This window comes from Rattus norvegicus, chromosome 3 (assembly GCF_021556685.1).
Source record: "Rattus norvegicus strain SHRSP/BbbUtx chromosome 3, alternate assembly SHRSP_T2T, whole genome shotgun sequence".
NCBI classification, from domain to species: Eukaryota; Metazoa; Chordata; class Mammalia; order Rodentia; family Muridae; genus Rattus; species Rattus norvegicus.
The window spans coordinates 147147499-147166918 of record NC_141536.1 but is presented as its reverse complement, the minus strand read 5'-3'; the positions used below and the strand labels follow the sequence as shown (position 1 = coordinate 147166918).

The 19420-nt window shown below is 48.8% G+C and overlaps 1 protein-coding gene across 9 annotated transcripts in view; it reads right to left on the bottom strand.

Moving 5' to 3' along the window:
* Window positions 1–19420, bottom strand: part of Ppp1r16b (protein phosphatase 1, regulatory subunit 16B) — a 96168-nt gene that overhangs the window by 65710 nt on the left and 11038 nt on the right. For all 9 annotated transcript variants that reach the window (XM_087654389.1, XM_087654396.1, XM_087654394.1 and 6 more), the window contains 1 exon segment: window positions 1883–2231. In XM_087654389.1, coding sequence (XP_087510515.1) covers window positions 1883–2132 — 250 coding nt within the window. In that variant the 5' untranslated portion in view covers window positions 2133–2231.

The following is a 19420-nucleotide window of genomic DNA, read 5'->3' as shown; positions in this document are numbered from 1 at the left end:
ATTGAGTGGGCAAAGGATCTATGCACAAATTTCAGCCATAATAAGCAAGCATATGCCTATGCACAGAAACAAGGGGCCTGACCAAAGTTTGGGTCCCCCAGCCACCCTGGCAGAAGAAAGTCAACCAGAAAAGCCACAGGGTAGTATCCTAGGGGCTTTGGACCTGTTAGACCATCTGGATCAAGGTTCTAAATCTCTCTGACTCAAATATCCCCATCTGTAAAATGGGTATTATTAGCCGTAACCAGTACATGGCAAGTGTGCAACCTGGAAGCTGTGTGAACTTGCATTGATTATGATATTTGCACTGTGGAAAGTGAAACCATCCTGGACCATGTGGTGTGTACTGGTCTCTGCTTCCAGAACTTATGGAAATTTTGTGACAATATAAACCACACATTTAATGAAACAAAAGATAAACAATACGGTTGGCTATGGTGGCTTTCAACTTTAATCTCAGAACTCAGGAGGCAGAGGTAGACAGATCCCGAATCTGAGGTCAGCCTGCTCTACAAAGTGAGTTCTAGGACAGCCAGGGCCACACACAGAAACTCTGCCTCAAAAAAAAAAAAAAAACAATATATATTATAATATAATAAAACATATCAAAAAAATCAATAAGCTAGCTGTGGAGGGTCAAACCCACCATCTTAGCACTTAAGAGGCAGGAGGGTCAAGAATTCATGGTCATCTTCAGAAACAGAGACCAGCCTGGGCTACTTGAGAGCCTGTCTCAAAACTCAAAAAGCAACGTTTCAAGAAATTCACAGCCACGTACTTAACACGAGGGGCCATGTGCAGGATACCTCATGGGTATTAACCAACTGAACGCTTACAAGGCCTTCATGAGGATGCTACTGTCTCCCCCATTTTATACAAGCAGAGTCTAAGGATAGACAGCAAAAAGAACTTCTCTGTACCAGGGTCACATAGGGACCTGCACAACCACTTTTAGACCAGAACGTCTACCTTCAGGGTCTAGATACATTATAAAACGTTTATTATTTTTATTTTATGTGTATGGGTGTTTGTCTGCACGGTGTGTCTGGGCCTGCGGAGGTCAGAAGAATATCGGATCCCCTGGCAGTTTGTGAGCTGCCATGTGGGTGCTGGGAATAGAACCCAGGTTCTCTGCAAGGACAGTCAGTGCTCTGAACCTCTGAGCTATCTCTCTGGGTTCGCCCAGGAGAGCTCTTAATCACCCTCCAGCATGAACAAAGCAGTGGAAAGTGAATTAAGAACGGGATCAGGGATGTGACTCTGGGATAGTGAGCTGCCTTGTTCTGCAAGATCCTGAGTTCCTTCTCAGTGTGGCAAAGAAGACACCAGAACAGCATGCCAGGGGCCGAGTGAGGACCAGAAGGACTTGGAGAAACTGCAACATCCTAGCATTCTGGAGTATCCAGCTGGGGTGGGGGTGGGGGTGGGACTAGATGCGATACCACGTGCTCATTACTCTGCGTGCAGAGCACCAGTGCCGCAGGAAGCAGACTGTCAGTAAATATTTGTGGGAGGGAAGGGAAATTGTTATTGTATTCATTAGCCAAAAGCTGGACTCATTGTCTCCAAGAATGAAAATAGCTGTCTAAGATAAAGCTGAGGTAGGGATGGGATGGGGGTCCGGTGGGGGTGGGAAGGCTGTGCCCAATCCCAGCTCCCGAGAATCAGAAGTTCAAGGTCATACTACGTTGCATTACAAGTTGGAGGCCAGCCTGGGCTACCTGAGACTGTCTCAGGAGTTGGGGAGAGGTCTTCCCTAGGGCTATCCCTTTCCTAATGTGGACTGATGGGATGGCCCACACTGGACCTCAGGCGCAGCTGTGTATAAGCTTTGCCCGCTCGCTCGTGCACAGCCTGTGTCCTGGAGAGCAGGGGACCTTACCTTCTTCAGCGTCATTCCTCAGTGAGGCCTCCAGCAACGCTACACTGGCCTCGAAGGACACCTTCTTGCGACGTCCACCGGTGCTACGCTTCCGCTCATGCTTGCGCTTGCGATGAAGCAGGTCCTGCTCATACTGTGCCCACTTCTTCAGCTGCTGAGCCCGGCGCTTCTGGGCTGCGCGCAGGCGCTCCAGTGTAGGCACCTTCTCCAGCAGCTGCAGCTCTGTGAGCAGGTCCACGTGGCTGGCCATGGCCCCGCACCTGCCCTTGCTCTGTCTGGGGCTAGCACCGTGAGCCCGGGGCCAGGGGAGCACAGGGGCTCCCGAGGGGCTGGAGCCTCATGGTGGGGCCTGCAGCAGGGAGAAAGACATGGAAATGGACTGGTCAACACACATCACATAGCATAGAAAGTCACCTGACCTCCCGCAACGGAGTTCAAAGCTCTTTTGAGGTTTTCTATTTGTGCCAAAAGTGAAAGGGCAGATTCTTAGAGTGGAGTCCCAGTAAGGCCTGGGCCCTGCTGTGAGCTGAGCCAGTGGCGGCCACTCACATTGAATTAATTACAGTAAATAAAGTCCAATCTCACTGACACATCCAAGCGCAGACTTCCTAGTGGTTTCCATGTTGGACACCGAGATAGAGGCCATCCTACTATTCCAGAAAGTTCTGTTGCATGATGGCACTTGCTCACCTCTCAAACCACAGTTAGCTAACAAGAGCCTGATCTTTGTAGCATTATTGTTCAAAGGGATCCTACTTCAAGAAATAAGTCATGTGACACTGGAAACCAGAGGGTATCTTGGAGCTCAGGACACCCTAGGCTGCACACTATGGCCACAGAAGGTATGGGGAATAGGGCTCTGCAGTAGAGCACTTGCCTGGCAGGAACCAAGTCGGGGTTCCATCCCCGGCACCCAGCATAAACAGGATGTGGAAGTGAATGCCTGTCATCCCAGCCCTGAGGAAGTAAAGGCAGGAAGATCAAAAGTTTGGGGTCATCCTTGGCTACATAGTGAGTTTGAGGCTGGTCTGAACTACATGAGATCCAGCCTTTTAAAAAATCAGCCACAAATATGGAAGCCAATCATACACATGATGTCCGGCACTTGGGCTTCTGTGGTTTTGCTCGTTATGAGGCGTGCTGTAATGAGGATAGACAAGAGGATGTAAGGTGTAGCTGTCATGATTCTCAAAGTACGGCCTGGGCACCCTGAGGGGAACCCCTTCCAAGGCTTCCACCAAGTCAGAACTATTCCCCAACCTTTTCCATTCACGTCTGTCCCTGGTGTGCAAGAGTCCTCAAGCTGCCCAGACGTGTCCTAGATTAACACAGACATGCTGTGACATTCACATGTAAAGCCCAACATAAAGAGATGTGCAAAAACGTAAGCAGCAACTCCTCCCTCTCTCTCTCTCTCTCTCTCTCTCTCTCTCTCTCTCTCTCTCTCTCTGTCTCTCTCTCGGTTGGTTTAGGACAGTTACTTTGATTTTCATCAAAATGTCCAGCATTGTTATAACACCCGATGAGTTTATATATTTTTTACATTTAGTTAGTTCTTTCTTTCCGTCATGAGGGTTCTAGGGATCAACCCCAGGTCATCAGGCTTGGTGGCAAGCACGTTTATCAACTGAGCCATCGTGTCAGCCCTCAGTTTGGAACTGTGAGACTGTCTCATAAAATCAAAAACATTAAAAATAAACAATTTGCATAAACAAAAGATTTTTAGGATCCCGAATGTCAGCAATTAAAGTGCTCCCGAACCCAAAAGTTTGCCAACTATTGGACCTGGAAACTTTTGGCCGAAGTCTCCCAGAACACATCCCTTGGAGAGCCTTCAAAAGAAAAGAACGCACATGCCCTCAGAGGTGAAGGCCAACTGGGCATCACATCAGCACAAACCTGTGCGTTCTCTGAGGCAAAGGAACGAGGTCTTTGCACAATCACTTGAAGCCTCTTGGAGACCCAATTCCTATCTGCAAAATGTTCTATCCCCTCCCAGAATTCCAGGGTAGTCAAGGAACTGGCCATAGTTGTACATCTACTAGCAAAGAGAATGGGACTCAGAGGAAGAGAGATGGAGGCATAAAGACAGAAGACCCTTGACCCACCAGGTAAGGCTGTCTTGGGCTTCTGGGAGACACAGAAAGGGGCAGGTCCACATTTGTGGAATGCAAAATGGCCACCTTCTCAGGAGTCAAACGAGCCTGAACTTTGAACTTTGAGAACAGTGACATGGCCCACCAACTGCAACTCACACTCTTCAGTGTTCCAGATTCTTGCTTATATATGTTTCCTCTAAAGTATTTCCACTAGTGCATACCGCCACAGCAAAATACCAACAGTTCCTTAGCTATAAGCGCCCCTCCTAGGAGCCACCCAACATCTCTCCTAAGCACCCCCAAACCCACTCACATCCTAGCCCATGGTGCTAATCTGTTCTTCATCTCTAGGCTTTTGTTCAAAGGACAATATAGAAACAGGAGTAGGAAGCAAGCAACATCATCCGATACCACTCCTTTGAGGGTCATCCAAATTATCATATTTATCAACAGTCTGTTCCTTTTTTATTGATATCTAGTAGTCCACTGCACATTAATTTGTTTCCCCATCCAGCCACTGGAAACGATCTGGGCTGCGTCCAGTTTGACGGGCAGGTTTTGTGAAGGTATAAGTTTTCCTTTTTCGAGGGGGGAATGCCCAAATTCTACAATCGTCAGGGGCTCTGGTAGTTGCCCCAGTTGGTTTTAAAGAAATTGCCACTGTCTTCTCCAGAGGGCTTGGGCATGAATGAGCAGGCCTCCCTGGCATCTCTCAGTGTTGTCCCTGCTCTCTACTTCAGCCACTGAAACAGCTACTGTGGCTGGGATTTTTGAGCATATGGGATTCAAAGGAATGCACCAACACACAATGTCATGGTGACATCAGGTCCCACGAGCTGGAGGACCAGATGCTAATTTTGCCTCTCTTTCTTCAAGTGAACACCTGCCCCAAGGACCAGCATGATTCAGAGACGGATGGGAGACCAGCTCTGCCTTCTGGGAGGTTCCTGCCTGTCAGTCTACCTATGAAGCCACCCCGTCCTCTCAGCCACTTAAAGTAGGCACCATCAATGTTGTCTTTCAGATAAAGAAAACAGAAAGATGAAACCATTTACACAATATCCCACAGCTAGAAAATAGAGGAGCTGTGGTCTAGGGATGTACCTTGGTTGTTGGCCTGCTTCCTAATACACATGAAGCCCTAGGGACGGGGCTGCCCAGACCAAAGGGATCAAGGAAGTTTGAGGTCTGTGAGATGCACTTTCTGACTACAGGCCAGACTTAACCAGCAAACCTCCTGTGGTCTACTCATGTCTATCAGTCTGTTTGAGTTTAGCCCACACCATCCTCAACATCTCAATCAATTATGCATATTTAATACTTGGAGTTTTTAGATCCAATATCAGACTTTTATTTTTTTAGAACACTTCGACATCTGGCCGTGTGGACTCACACTGCAGCCACCAAAAGGTGCAGAGAAAGTCTGTGCCCTCTAATGATTCAGAAATGAATGGGGAACCAGCTCTGTCTTCTAATTTACCCCAGTCCATATCACCATCCTACCCAACATCCTGACCTCACATTAACTGTCCGGATCACTAGTTCCTGTAGTCACTGAGTCTGGAGCCTTGTGTTAGGCAGAGGGATGCAGCAGCCTCCAAACATTAGAGATCCACTCAGCACAACACTGACCAGAAGGCAGCTGTTTACACCTCAAGGCATGAACATGCCTGCAGAGCTGTCCAGCAAGCACTCGGCAAAAGTGTGTAGGATTCTAGGGATTGGGAACAGACAGCACGCTTACATCACTCCCTGAAGAAGAGTTTCCACCAGTGTTGAACCCACCTAAGTATTCTGTTTGGTGTCTGACAGGGCTATAACTGCACACACATCCGCTTCATTATCAACAGTGATCACACACTGGGTAGGAAGGCCCCAAAACATGACAATTGAGGGTAGGAATAAACCATGCCATGCAACTGCTTGCCAAAATGTCTTCCTCTTCTCAAACACCTTCTTAGCTGGGTATAGAAGTGCATGCCTGTGATCTAGCACTCAAGAGGCTGAAACAGGATGGCTCCCGTGAGTCTGAAACCAGCCTGAGCTATATAGTCAAGTCCAAGATAGCCTGGGCTAATAGTATGAGATCGTAAATAAATAAATAAATAAATAAATAAATAAATAAATAAGTGTATGTCAAAAAAGAAACCTTCCTCAGTCATCGTCTCAACTGGGAGTTCTAAGCATGGAAAGAGAACCAACCAACTCCAGTGAAGAGCCACTGTTTTATATATGCAATACACATTAATAAAAACTATTGAAACCAAACCTAGTAGAATAGGCCTGTAATCTCTCCTCCCCTCCCCTCCCCTCCTCTCCTGTCCTTTTCTCTCCACAGGAACCTGAGATGGGAAAATGGCAAGTTCGATACCAGCCTGAACAAATTTGCAAGACTCTGTCTCAAAAGTAAAAGAAAAAATATCTGAAGACACAGTTCACTGGTAGAAGGCTTGCAGCACGGGCCTTTGCAAACAACAGAATATACCCTTTTCATGCCTTTCTTTTTAAATCTCCAAAGGTTTCTGAAGAAAAGAGCATCAGTCTGGTGCTCATAGGCAGTAACATCTGTAGAGCCATGCCAGTCTTTCCCTCTGAGGTTTCCTGCCTGGGGGAGGGGGACAGTGATAGTATTTAAGAAGAAATGTAAAAGCATCATTTGGTTTTCTGTGGATGTTTTCACAGCTACTGTTTATTTATGGAAGTGACATGAAATTTCCTTCTTTATATATATAAAACTCCATTTCAATCTACAACTAGTGACTTGGTAGTAAAGGAAAATGAATTAGTGACAGAATTCAGTGTTGGCAGGATATGTAAGTCCCTGACATTTGGGGAAGCCGCCTCACGACGACAACTGGTTCTCATGACAACAGTCTTAGAGGAGAACGACTCGCATGGATGGGTTTGGGGGGCGTGTTCCGTGGTTTAGTTTTAGTGCTGGGGGTTGGGGGTAGGGAACCGAAGGCCTTCCATACAATGTGCAAGTTCTGTGCAGCTTACAGCCTCAGTCCTAGAAACACCCATAGGTACTCAGCAAATGCTTTTCAAGCACTTGCCACACACCAGGACTGTGCTGAGGGATGAGGATACAGCTGGTGAAAGGCAGACATGGTCCCTGTCTAACTGATGGATGGCAAACAGCCAAGCTGGCACATTATGGGCAGCAGCCGGCAGCAGGGCCCTGACTCCTCCCATGAAGTTCCCTCCACAAGCTCCAGACAGACAGAAAGTTTACTGCTTTGCCCTCTTTGCTCTGGGCCAAGCAATTAAGGACAGTCGACCAGCCCCCTGGAGAAAGGTAGGGACAGCATCTCCCAAGAGCAGTAAAAGGGGCCAGGGCACATTTTCTGTCACTTTGCCCCTCCCACCTTACCCCTTGGGTTCCCTTGCAGCACGGCCCCAGGACAGTTCCCTCCTGACTGCTAGTTTTCAGGTGACCTAGTTTCCCCCAATAGACCCACACACCTCCTCCGCCCCCATCCGAGAAAACCCTGCTTGGGCTAATTAAAGAATTGCCTGGTGCAGGCGGACGGCAGCCAGGCAGCGGCAGCCAGGCAGCCGCACCCCCTGTGGCCTCCCACCCCCCCCCCCAGGAAGGGCTTTGGCCTGGGTGCTGGGAGATCCCAGGAATCCAAGGCTCCACTGAGCTTGGAAGTTGTGGCTTCAAGAGACTCCTGCATCCCAGCCCACACTTGGACAATGGAAACAGTGCAGGTACCTGGCCCTGGGAGAACAATCTTCACGTTCTAAGGGGATCCCCAAAGAGGCCAGGCTTGGAGGTAAACCAATGGAATAGCAATAGCTTAAGCCTGGGGCATGGTGAAAGTATCAATGGACCATCGCACACCCCTGTGGGACCTCAGCTCATAAAGGGACTGGGCTGGGGATATGATATGGGCTCTGTGCAGGCAATGAGGTCATCAGGAAGTGTGTGTGATTGCGAGAGTCCAGGGGAAGTAGGGTGGGGTACTGACTTTTCCCAACATCTGGGCCACATACCAAAATAGCTTAATTGTGACCGACAGGAAGTTTAAGGCCAAGGCATTGAACCCTGGGAGAAACGGGGAACAGGCCACCAAGGTGTCGTCACCTTGCCCCCTAGACCTTGAACCTGCCAGCTGGCAGAATCTAAACTTGGTTCTTCTCCATGCACACACACATCGTTGCTGCCCCGGGAGAGTGGGCCAGTGTGCGCATCTGGGCTCCTGCAGACTGGGCACCGAGAGACTGGCCCTTAAGAAAGTTGACCAGGGTCCTCTGGGGAAGTGGAGCCATGGGGTAACGGGAGGCACAGCAGATGAAAGGCTATTGGTAGGGCTGCTGATCAGGATGACGGAACTCCTGAAGAAGAGTATATTAATGGGGGAGTGTCTCAGAACGCCTTCGTTATCCTGGGCCCTGACTGGTCAGAGGTCTTGGCAAGGGCCTGAGCCCAGATAGGGATTGGTTCTAGGGTAGGCAGATGTCCTAAGTTGGCTCAACCAGAAGTTTCCTCTTCCTTCTGCCTGACAAGCCAGAAGACTGAAGTAAAGGTGCTCTGAAGGCAGTCTCGAGATGAAGCCAATGCCTGGATGGTACAGGAGATGAAGGGGTCCTCTGATCACTACGACGCTGGATCCCAGCTAGCCAAACCAACACACCCCATGCATTATGTAACCCAGTTCCTTATAACCCAGAATAAACATGTGGCAAGGATGCTTGTAAAGATGCAGGGCTAGGGACCCCAGGAAGGGCTGTGGCCTCTGGCAGAAGACCATTATCAATATGTGGACGTTCTCCTACAAAGGCTATGACGCAACAGGTCTAAGTGAAGGGCCAGCCTTGAGGAAGGGCAAAACCAACAAGGTTGGGTTCCAACAGTAGTCATTTCTGTTGACTTGCACACACACACACACACACACACACACACACACACACACACACACACACACACGAGCAGCTGATTGACACTTCTTTGGAATTGAGGCTACTGGTTTGAGAAAAACAACATGCCGGAAGGTGAATTCAAATTGAAGAGACTTTCAAACATGAGTCAGAGAGAAAGAGTTTCAAAGTTCACACTGTGAAAATGTTCGGCTCCCCCCCCCTCGCCCCCCCCCCGCACCCTCCCTCCTGTTCCTCAGCTATTCTTTTCCACAGTCTTGGCAGGCACCGGAGGAAGGGCCACACGAGTGCTTTCCTCCCCGTGTTTCCTGCATGGCTGAGCATGAGGGGAAAAGGAAAACAAAACAAACAGCCCGGTGCCTCCTCCCAGCTCTCACTCGGGACCTGCTTTTTCTCTAAAAGGATGCACACCCCCGCCCTCCCACAATACAGCTGAATAACATCACCCTCAGTACAGAGATTCAAGATGCTCCACTCGTGAGCAAAGAGACTTGCTCCAGATATCCGAATTAGAAATCACCCCTGTCCCTCGGGCCCTGTTTTCAGGGGACTCGGTGCACTGGTTGTCCTACTCCTGCAAGGATGACCCTTTTAGGCTCTGGGCACAGTCACCACTCACAGGCCCCCTGGTTCTAAATCTGAAGAAGGATCAGGGACCCCAGGGAACTGCTCCTCAACTCCGTTTCTCCCAGACATGTTACTTCATTCAGACCTCTTAATAATGGATCTGACCGTCTGCCTGAAGCCCATTTACAGGGTTTCAAAGTTAAAGTCAAGAGGAGGGAGGCAGAATTCAGAATTCTGGAATAAAGAATAAAGAAAACCGGAATAAAGAGTGACCAGATAACCCAGGGACCTGGGCTCTCTCTGGAGATGAATCATGGTCAGCTCTGGGACACCAATGACCTTTACTTGGACTAATCGAGGACACTGGTTGCTTCAGCCTCAGTCAGGGTCAGGCTTGTGGACAGGCAATATAGAGATGCCATCAGCCTGGTCTGAGGGAAAAACCCTTCTAATGCAAAATTAGAGGCCAGCCCCGGAACAATGTCGGGGTCCCCCAGAACTCAGTAACCAAAGAGACAAGAATCAGTCATGTGGCAGACAGGTTTCCCAGGAGCCCCAGTCCTGGCCGGACCGGGAAAGCATCCAATCAGAGTAAGGATTTTGCTGCGCATGTCTGGAGCCCCACGTCTGACAACACAACCTGTCAGGTCCGTTTCAAACAGATGATTGGTTGGTGTTTGGCATTGGCTCTGCATATAAAGGTAAGATGGCCTCCCTAGGCTTTCAAGGGGTCGATTTCAAAGGGGTCGATGGTTCAGTGGATACAGGAAGCCCATGAACACATCAGTCATCCACACTGAGCTTCCCATTAGACACGTGAACCCTGAGAAGCCAGACCACTTGTAGGTAAGAATGCCAGTGTGGGGAGGGGCCCGGGGGACAGATACAGAGGCCAGGGATACACAGACCTGATATAATATCTGTGAACGTCCCATGTGGTCCCATCAATCATAGTCACCAATTTCCCAAAGAAGCTTATATAACAGCTACGTAGAGGGAAATGGGAATCATATTACAGACACAGTTCCTCCAAGGTTGGGGGTGTGGAACCCCACCCCCATCCCCTGTGCAGGAACAGAAGAAAAAAACTTCCTCCCAAGCTGGAGGATCATTTTCAAAGCAGGCCACCTTCGGCCACAGAACACCCTCCCTGATCACAGGTCATTAAACAAGGAGCGCCTGTTAGGACTGTCTAACTCACCCCCTCTGCACCCCTCCCTGCCCTCTGACATTCTTGACCAAGCTTCCTTCCTGTGTGCCAACTCTTAGGTTGTTTGAGTCCATTTAGGGCAACGTGAGGAGAGAGATTATCAATGGGAATGATTAGCAGCGTCTGCCATGGCCATAGAAGTGAGCAGGGACTATGAACATACCAACTGCAATTCTGGTCTACAGCACGCTTACCTAAACTTAAGATTTCAGTGTCTGCTTTTGCTCCCTCGATTAAGATTCTAGTCCTCGGTGTGGGGCTATGGCTTAGCGAGTAAAACTCTCTGCTCGAACACGAGGACCGGTGTTCTGATACCCAGAACTTACACAAACAGTGCTCTGGAAGGGCAGCCAGGGGTTCCCTAGATCAAATTGCCCAGATGAACTAGAATGCTCTAAAGTTCAAGTGAGAGGCCCTGTCTCAGAATATAAGGTAGAAAGTGAAGACACCCAACCTCGTTCTGGCTGCTTTTGGTTGTCAACTTGACACAAGCTAGAGTCATCAGAGAGGAAGGAGTCTCTGTTGAGGAAATGCCTCCATGAGAACTCAATTAGTGAACTAATGAACATGAGAACTCATTCTCAATTAGTGATCAATGGAGAAGGACCCAGACCACTGTGGGTGACGCCATCTAGATTCTATAAGAGAGCAGGTTGAGCAAGCCATGTGAGGCGGACCATATAGAGCCCTCCACGGCCTCTCCATCAGCTCCTGCCTTCAGATTCCTACCCTGCTTGAGTGCCTGACCTGAATTCCTCCAATGATGGACCATGATAAACTGAGTAAATTCGTTCCTCCCCAACTTGATTTTTGATCATGATGTTTTCACTGTAGCAACAGAAATTCTAAGATGAACCTCTAGCTTCTACATGTGCCATATACACATTAATACGCACACGCGTGCGTGCACACACACACACACACACGCACACGCACACGCACGCACGCACATGCACACGGGTGCGCGTGCACAAAGTCAGTTTAATATTCTAGTCTTTTTTTTTTCTTTTTTTCGGAGCTGGGGACCAACCCAGGGCCTTGCGCTTGCTAGGCAAGCGCTCTACCACTGAGCTAAATCCCCATCCCCAATATTCTAGTCTTAAAAGGCTAGAATATTATCAAACCAGATAGAAGGACCTCTAGAATCCCAGGACACTATTTGAACAACATAGAATCACTGTCACTTCAGAGGTAGACAGGACCCTAACCCACTCTTGTGGATAGAATGATCTCGGCTCCATCCCACTAAGGAGCTGAGGGCCAGGTTCTAGAAACTGACATCCTGAATCAACGACAGCAAAATGGCAGCACATACAGCTGACTGCTCCCTCTCCTCAGACTATCCCTGACGCACAGAGACACAGCATGTTGTGGAGGGTCCATTCTTAAAGGGTGAGAGAGCTGAGGCCCTGACACCAGCTAATATCCCTCTCAACCCAGAGATCACCTGCTTGCCCATCCCCAGCACTGTGGGATACCCAGCCTTTTTAACAAAGAGAAAGCACTGTGGTCCAATCACTAACAGGACTCCTCTCTCCACTGCAGACCCCTGGGACACAGCCCTGGAGAGCTGTTACCCCTACACCCACACCCCTTCCCCCTGCAGCCAGAGGCGAGCTTAGGAAGTTGCTGGGATGGGGATTTTTACAAGACTTCTCATAGGAACTATTTGCTGAGGTGTGTGAAATAGCTCTGGAGACGCAGTTAAGTTTGAAGAAGGTCATACCAGAGGACAGGATAAGAGAGGCAGGAGCCAGAGTGACCCAGAGTTGATGGCAGCTCTCTGCGAGTCGGTGGCAGATCTGGGATCCAAATGCAAAGTTTGTGCACCAAAACAACAGCAGGACAGACTCCCAAAGCACCCTGGGCGTTTTAAAAGATCCTCCACAGGGGTTGGGGATTTAGCTCAGCCGTAGAGCGCTTGCCTAAGAAGCGCAAGGCCCTGGGTTCTCGGTCCCCAGCTCCGGAAAAAAAAGAATCCCCCCCCCCAAGAGAGGACGCCAAGAAACAACAGCAGCTCCCCCCATTAGCACCCCTTCCCCTATCAAGCTCGACTGTAACACCTCTTGGGAGTGCTGCACTAATATTCTGAAGCTCGAGGTATTGTCTCCATTCCAAAGAGGAGAAGACTAGGCTGAGGCTATCGTTCAGTTGGGAGGGCATTTGCCTAGCATTCCCAAGGCCCTGAGTTCAATCCCCGGCACCCCGTGAACATCTATCTGCAGCCTTAGCATATTGGAGGGAGAAGCTTTGGAGTTCGAAGCCATCTTTGGCTTGATATCAGCTTTGAGAACAGCTTGGAATGTACGAGACCGGCTCAAAACGAAACAAAAACAGAAGGCAGACTGGGAAAGGTTAGGGCACTTGTAAATAGAGCTGGGTTCCAGCTTCTCCGTGTTAGTATCTCTGCCTTATCAGCCTGCCATTTGTTTGATGGGCCGGTGCCTGGGCCATTTGCTTGGCATTGTTTAATATTGTCCCCTACTTGAAAATAAAAGGGAAAAAAGAAAGCCAGGCAAAGATGAGCTCAGAAGTCTGAGTGATGTAAGAAAAATTATTCTCGTTCCGTTTTTTCGTTTTGTTTTGAGTCAAAATCTCGTGTAGCCCAGGCTAACCCAGAACTCAGTTTGTAGCCAAAGATGAATTTGAGCTCCTGATTCTCCTGCCTCTGGCTCCTGAGTACTGGGATCGCAGATCTGTCCTGATACTTGACTAAAAGAGGGATCCTTGGGCGGGTGGTCGAGGAGGAGAGCACCCTCATAGAAGAAGGGGGAGAGGGAATGGGATGGGGGTTTATGGATGGGAAACCAGGAAAGGGGATAACATTTGAAATGTAAATAAAAACATCCAATAAAAAATAGAAAGACTCTTAAGGGAAATAAATAAAGTCCACATCAAGGTTTTTTTTTTTTTAAGCTGATTCAAGAAAGAACTTCTCTTATTGGAGGAACTGACTCCGTGTGTAGGCTTGGGCCGGAAACAGATAAAGCCCATTCCAAACTTCATCTCCTGTCCCTTTCAAGGCTCCAGGGACTCAGGCTCCATGACCAAATATTCTCTTTCTGGTGAGTGAGATTCTATCCTCATTTCACGCAGAACAACTCCCAGACCGGATTCACAACGGCAACTGTCTGGCCCTCTCTTGCCTAGCACACCAAACAGTTAGCTTCCAGATCCTCCCCAGTTTGATGAATTTTTTTTTCCTCCCCACATGCGGGTTTTGAAGTTTCCCGGTACTGCACCCGTGACCTCCTGGGTTACCATGCAGGGATGCACGCTGTGGCCGACTGTTTCAGTCACTCCCTTGTGATCTGCAGCCAGAGTTCCTCCCTTTGATTCCCTCCTCCTGGGCATGCAGCACTCTGAGCAGACCTGGCTTCCTTATTCCCTTTGAACCTGAAAGTCCACTGCAGGAAACTGTGTTACTATAGCAATAGAATCCAGCTTCCTGAATCAGAACCCCAGGCTCACTCTATTAACCGTGGTACTTTGCACTCAGATGTCTGGGATGCTCTCATTTCCTCTCAAATGATGGCTTCTCTCTCTAGTGCAAATCCAGGCTCATTAACAAGCCACTAGTTCAGAGAGGTTCCTTTTAGCGGAGTGTATGTACACGCTTGTGCCTGTGTGCACATACACAAGGAGGAAGGTCAGAGGTCACAGGGCCGATGTCTGGTATTTTCCTCCATCACTCTCCACCTTGTTTTTTGAGACCTGGTCTTTCGATGGGCCTGAAATTCACTGATTCGGCTAGACTGGCTGGGCTGAGCAGTGAATTCCAGCGGTCCACCTGCCTTCGACTCCCCACAGTGGGGCTACAGGTGTGTGTGCTACCCTGACTTTCACACCTCAGGGTCTCACACTTGTGTGCAAGCACGTTATGAAAGGCTCCATCTCCTTGGCCCTAATTTGGGGGTTCCTTTGGCTATTTACTCTACCCATTCACTTTTATTCTCGGCATAAAGCCTTACTTGCTTAATCAACAGATGAGTGTGTATTGTCCCTGCTGCACCAGGAGCAGGAAGGTGGGCGGTTCCGAGGGCTCCTGAATGGACAGCCCTGTTGCTCAGCAAGATTCTACAGCTACCAAGAGCAGAATGTCCCTGCTGGGCCCACCTTCCAGCCTACATACAACTGTGGACTGGGCACCATTGGTCCACTTTCCAACAGAGGTGGAAAACACCAAAAATCAGGCAGAACCTGGAAGGGACTCAGCATTGAAAGAATGTGAGGGGGTTTCCCTCCATCAGACCTGTGTGTCGTGGCTAATCTTTGGGTAAAAATTTCTCTCCCATGACTTAATTTAGAGGGCAAAATTCGGTCCATGATATCTGGAAGTGAAGGAAGGCATCCCTCCCCCAAAAGATAAAGTCACAGGACAGTAGCCCGAAACACTAAGTAGGATTTTTATGGCTTAATGTGTGGTAGCACACGCCTAGAGAGGGAAGCAGGAGTTCAAGGCCATCCTCAGCTCATACTGATTTTTTTTTTTTTTTGGTTCTTTTTTTTTTTCGGAGCTGGGGACCGAACCCAGGGCCTTGCGCTTCCTAGGCAAGCGCTCTACCAACTGAGCTAAATCCCCAACCCCGCTCATACTGATTTGAAAGCCAATCAAGGCTACACGACACCCAGTCAAGACAGAAAGGGGCTGGGGAGAGAAGCGGGATAGGAGGTGGTGCCCAACTCTGCCTGAATTCTAGATGTCCTAGGAAGATGCCAAGCAGTGCAAATGAGGCTCAAAGAAGTGACTCCTGTTGTGCTGGCTCCTTTTATGTCAACTTGACATAGGCTAGAGTCATTGGAGATAAGGGAGCCTCAATTCCAAAAGTCTCCATTAAGATTAGGCTGTAGGCAGGCCTTCAAGCATCTTCTTAATTGGTGATTGATATGGAAGGCTCGGCCAGTTGTGGGTGGTGCTGTCCCTGGACTGGTGGTTCAGGGTGCTAAGGAAAGCAGGCTGAGCAAGCCATTAGGAGCAAGTCAGTAAGCAGCACTCCTCCATGGCCTCCGCATCAGCTCCTGCCTCCAGGTTCCTGCCCTGTTTGAGTTCCTGTCTTGGCTCCCCTCAGTGGACGGTGACTTGGGATCTATAAGTCATATAAACTCTTTCCTCCCAAGATGCTTTGGGTTACCACGTTTTATCACAGCAGCGGTTGTCCTGACTAAGGCGACTGCCCAGGGGCTGCTGTTTGAAGTGGGAGGTTGGGCGAGCTGGTAGCCAGTTCTTTAAAGTCTTTCATTTCTGAGAAACACAGGAGAATCCAGACTCTCTCTCTCCAAATCTTGACAACGCTCAGGATGTAAGCTAAAATTACTATAAAAGGGCTGGAGAGATGAGTCAGTTGTTAACTGCACTTGCCGTTCTTCCAGAAGACCCAGCTTGGGTTCCCGGCATCCATATGAAGACGCAAGGCCATAGTAACACTAGTTCCAGGGTCTCTGATACCCTCTTCTGGTCTCTGTGGGCACCAGGCATGTACATGGCACACATACATACATGCAGACAGAACCCTTACATACATAAAATATTTTTTTCTTCTGAGACAAGTTCTCACTGTGTAGCTCGGGATGGCCTGGAATTGGCTACATTGACCACAGGGGCCTCACACTCACAGGGATCCGCCTACCTCTGTTTATCAAGGGCATGTAGCCACCGCACCTTGCCAATAACTCTTTAAAAATAAATAAAAATAAAGTAAAACTATTATATAAAAAAGTTAAATAGAGGAAAAAAAAGAACTAGAAAAATGTAACCCAAATCTAAGAGGGAAAAGATAATCGATGATGCTTTCTCAAAATGAAAGAGACACTGAAATCAACGGGGTTAGGATTCTTTAAGCAAACACACCAGCTTTGCTCGAGGATGTAAAGAACGTTAATGCTTGCAATAAACAAACAGATCAGAAATCCCAGGTATGCTAAGTAGGCTACGGTAGCGCATGTCTGACATTCTAGTACTCAGGAGGCAGAAGCAGGATTTTGAGTTAAAGATCATTCTGGGTTAGACAATGAGGCCCTGCCTCAAGAGAGAAAGAAAAAGAGGAGAGGGGGGTGGAATGGAAGAGGGGACGGGAGGATGGCGATGAAGAGGAGGAAGAAAGATTCAACCAAAAAACCAACACCATTAACCTACCCAGCCCCATTGTCCTTCGCTCCTGTGAGAGCTGTGTTTCTCTCTAAAGACAATTACACGGTTCTGATATTTACTTTAACTATCTTTTCCAGTGTCTTCCTAATGCCTGGCTCTAGGCAAGCTTTGAAGAGTGAAACTATTCTTTTGACCAGCTCTGATAGTAACTTCCAGGCACGCTACTAGTTTACCTATGGTCTTCCCATCCCACTCAGGCCTTAAATAGAGACTCAGGTCTTCCCAGGTTTCTCCCCAGAGCTCCATAGCATTGCAGCTCAGCCTCCAGAACCATCCTGGTCAGCCATGTGTCCCTGCCTCAGAGCACACACCTGAACATCCCCTTCCTCAGCAAAACACCCTCCTCTGTGGAACTCCAGGCTGGGTCCATAACAAACTCCTGCCACAGGCATTCATGCAGCCCTTCCTCACTCCCACCAATACTTCTCAAGAAAGAGCAGCTCTGCCTTAGAGATGCCCGGAGAGGGAGAGGGTGGGAATACCCACCAAAACCCACAGGGATGACCACCGAGACCAGCAATGGCTCCGTGTGGATTCTCGTGTCCTGAGTGAGATACAGAGCGGTTCAGACACATTTCTTTTTTTTTTTTCTTTTTTTAGGAGCTGGGGACCGAACCCAGGGCCTTGCGCTTCCTAGGCAAGCGCTCTACCGCTGAGCTAAATCCCCAACCCCCAGACACATTTCTTAAAGCCACCCAGGAATAACCTATAAATGTGGGTAAACACCACTGCTTAATCTGGCAATCTCATCCCTAAAACAGACCCAACAGAAAGTCCTATGGGAAGTCGCTAAGCACACACACACACACACACACACACACACACATACACACAAACCTTTTTTTTAAAATTTCATTTTAAAAGAAAACCCAACAAGGCAGTTCAATGGGTAAAGGGACTCACAAGCCTGGTGACTCAACTCCAATCCCTGGGTCCCAGGCAAAGAAGCCCCTCCACAAAGTTTTGTGGGGTTTGTTTGCACTGCTTCTTTGCATAAAGTCATCACAACTTTAAGAGCACCGGTATGCAAGAGCGCCATGTTGGCACGTCCTACTTTAATGGCTCTGATGTGCCTCCAAGAACCCCCACAGCGGGCCTTGGCAACCCTCCCTGTTGTTTCTTGGAGCAGCAGCTGTTACTTCCGCGGAAGGTCTAAAGCAAGATGTTTCCGCAGAGCCCGAGGCACACGGAAGGATGAGAACACGCTCAACGCAGAAAACAGACTCCATGATGAAATGATGCCTTTGCCATTGGAATTATCTCAGACTACATTCCTGCCCCGAGCTGAGTGCTTTACCTACCGTATCAGATTTAGTACCCATAACAGGCCTCAGAAAATGTACTGTATACCTTTTGTCTCTCTCTGTGTGTGTGTGTGTGCGTGCGTGTGTGTGTGTGTGTGCGTGTGTGTGTGTGAGTGAGGGTTATGTATGCAAGAACACCCATCCATGGATGCCAAAGGAAGACATTGAGTATCCTGCTTCTTCACTGTCCACCATACTCACTGGAGACAGGCCCTCTCACTGATCTTGAAGGCTGGTCCCAGCAAATGCCAACAATCCTGTCTCTGCCTCCCACAGTGCTGGGCTTAAAGGTGTGCAGACCCAGGCCTGGCTGGGAATTCAGACTCAAGACCTCATTCTTACAGCCAGCACTTTTACCATTGTGCCACCTCCCGGCCTTTTATTCATTCATTCATTCATTCATTCATTCATTCATTCTTGTTATTTTTGTGAGACATGGCCTCACTATTTAGTCCCAGCTGGCCTGAAACTTGCTAGGTGTAACGAGCCGGCCTCAAATCCGTGGAGATCTACATGTTAAGTAGATCAAGTGTTAACATTAAGGCGTGTGTGTGCCACCTCTCCAAGCCAAAACCCTCATTCATAACGACTGTTAGAGCTGCCTTGGCAGTCAGGGCTTGACAGCAGTAACAGGACCAGGACCATTCTCCACTGCACTCTACAGTGAGCTCTGCGTACTGGGCCAGGCAATGCCACAGCCTAAAAAGCGGGTGAGCTCTACAACCCCTTTCAGGGTTGCTGCTCCCCGCCTCGAACTAGCCCCACTGAGTAAATGCATGCCTGGAAATAGTAAATGTCTAGCTCAGGCCTGTGGCAGGGTGAGGCCCCCATGTAGATGGGCCTCTTTTTGCATTAGGAGGCCCCTCAACAAACCACAGGGTGAACTCTAATGCTCACTTCCTCACTGGCAACTGCTCTGTGCGTCTGACTCACCACAGTCAAGCACACCGCCCACATCCAACCTTTGTGACCTCCAACGGTGTGAGTTTTGATCTCTGTCTCTTGATCTCTGTCTTTCTGGACTAGCATATAGCTAGCTCCTCTCACACGGGAGGGATCAGAAATCATTTCAGGCTTCCAATTTACCTGAGGGGTCTGAAAAACCTCTCCAATGAACCCATCAGTAAACTTGGAAACCACCATAATTCTAGTTTGAATTGACCCTTCCTAACTTCCTACCCCTTCCCCTACTCCCCAGGTAGCTGTATCATTTTTCTGGTTCTCATCAAGAGCTCCCCCTACTCTCTGTCTATCTGTCTGTCTGTCTGTCTGTCTCTGTGTGTGTGTCTCTCTCTGTCTGTCTGTCTGTCTGTCTGTCTGTCTCTG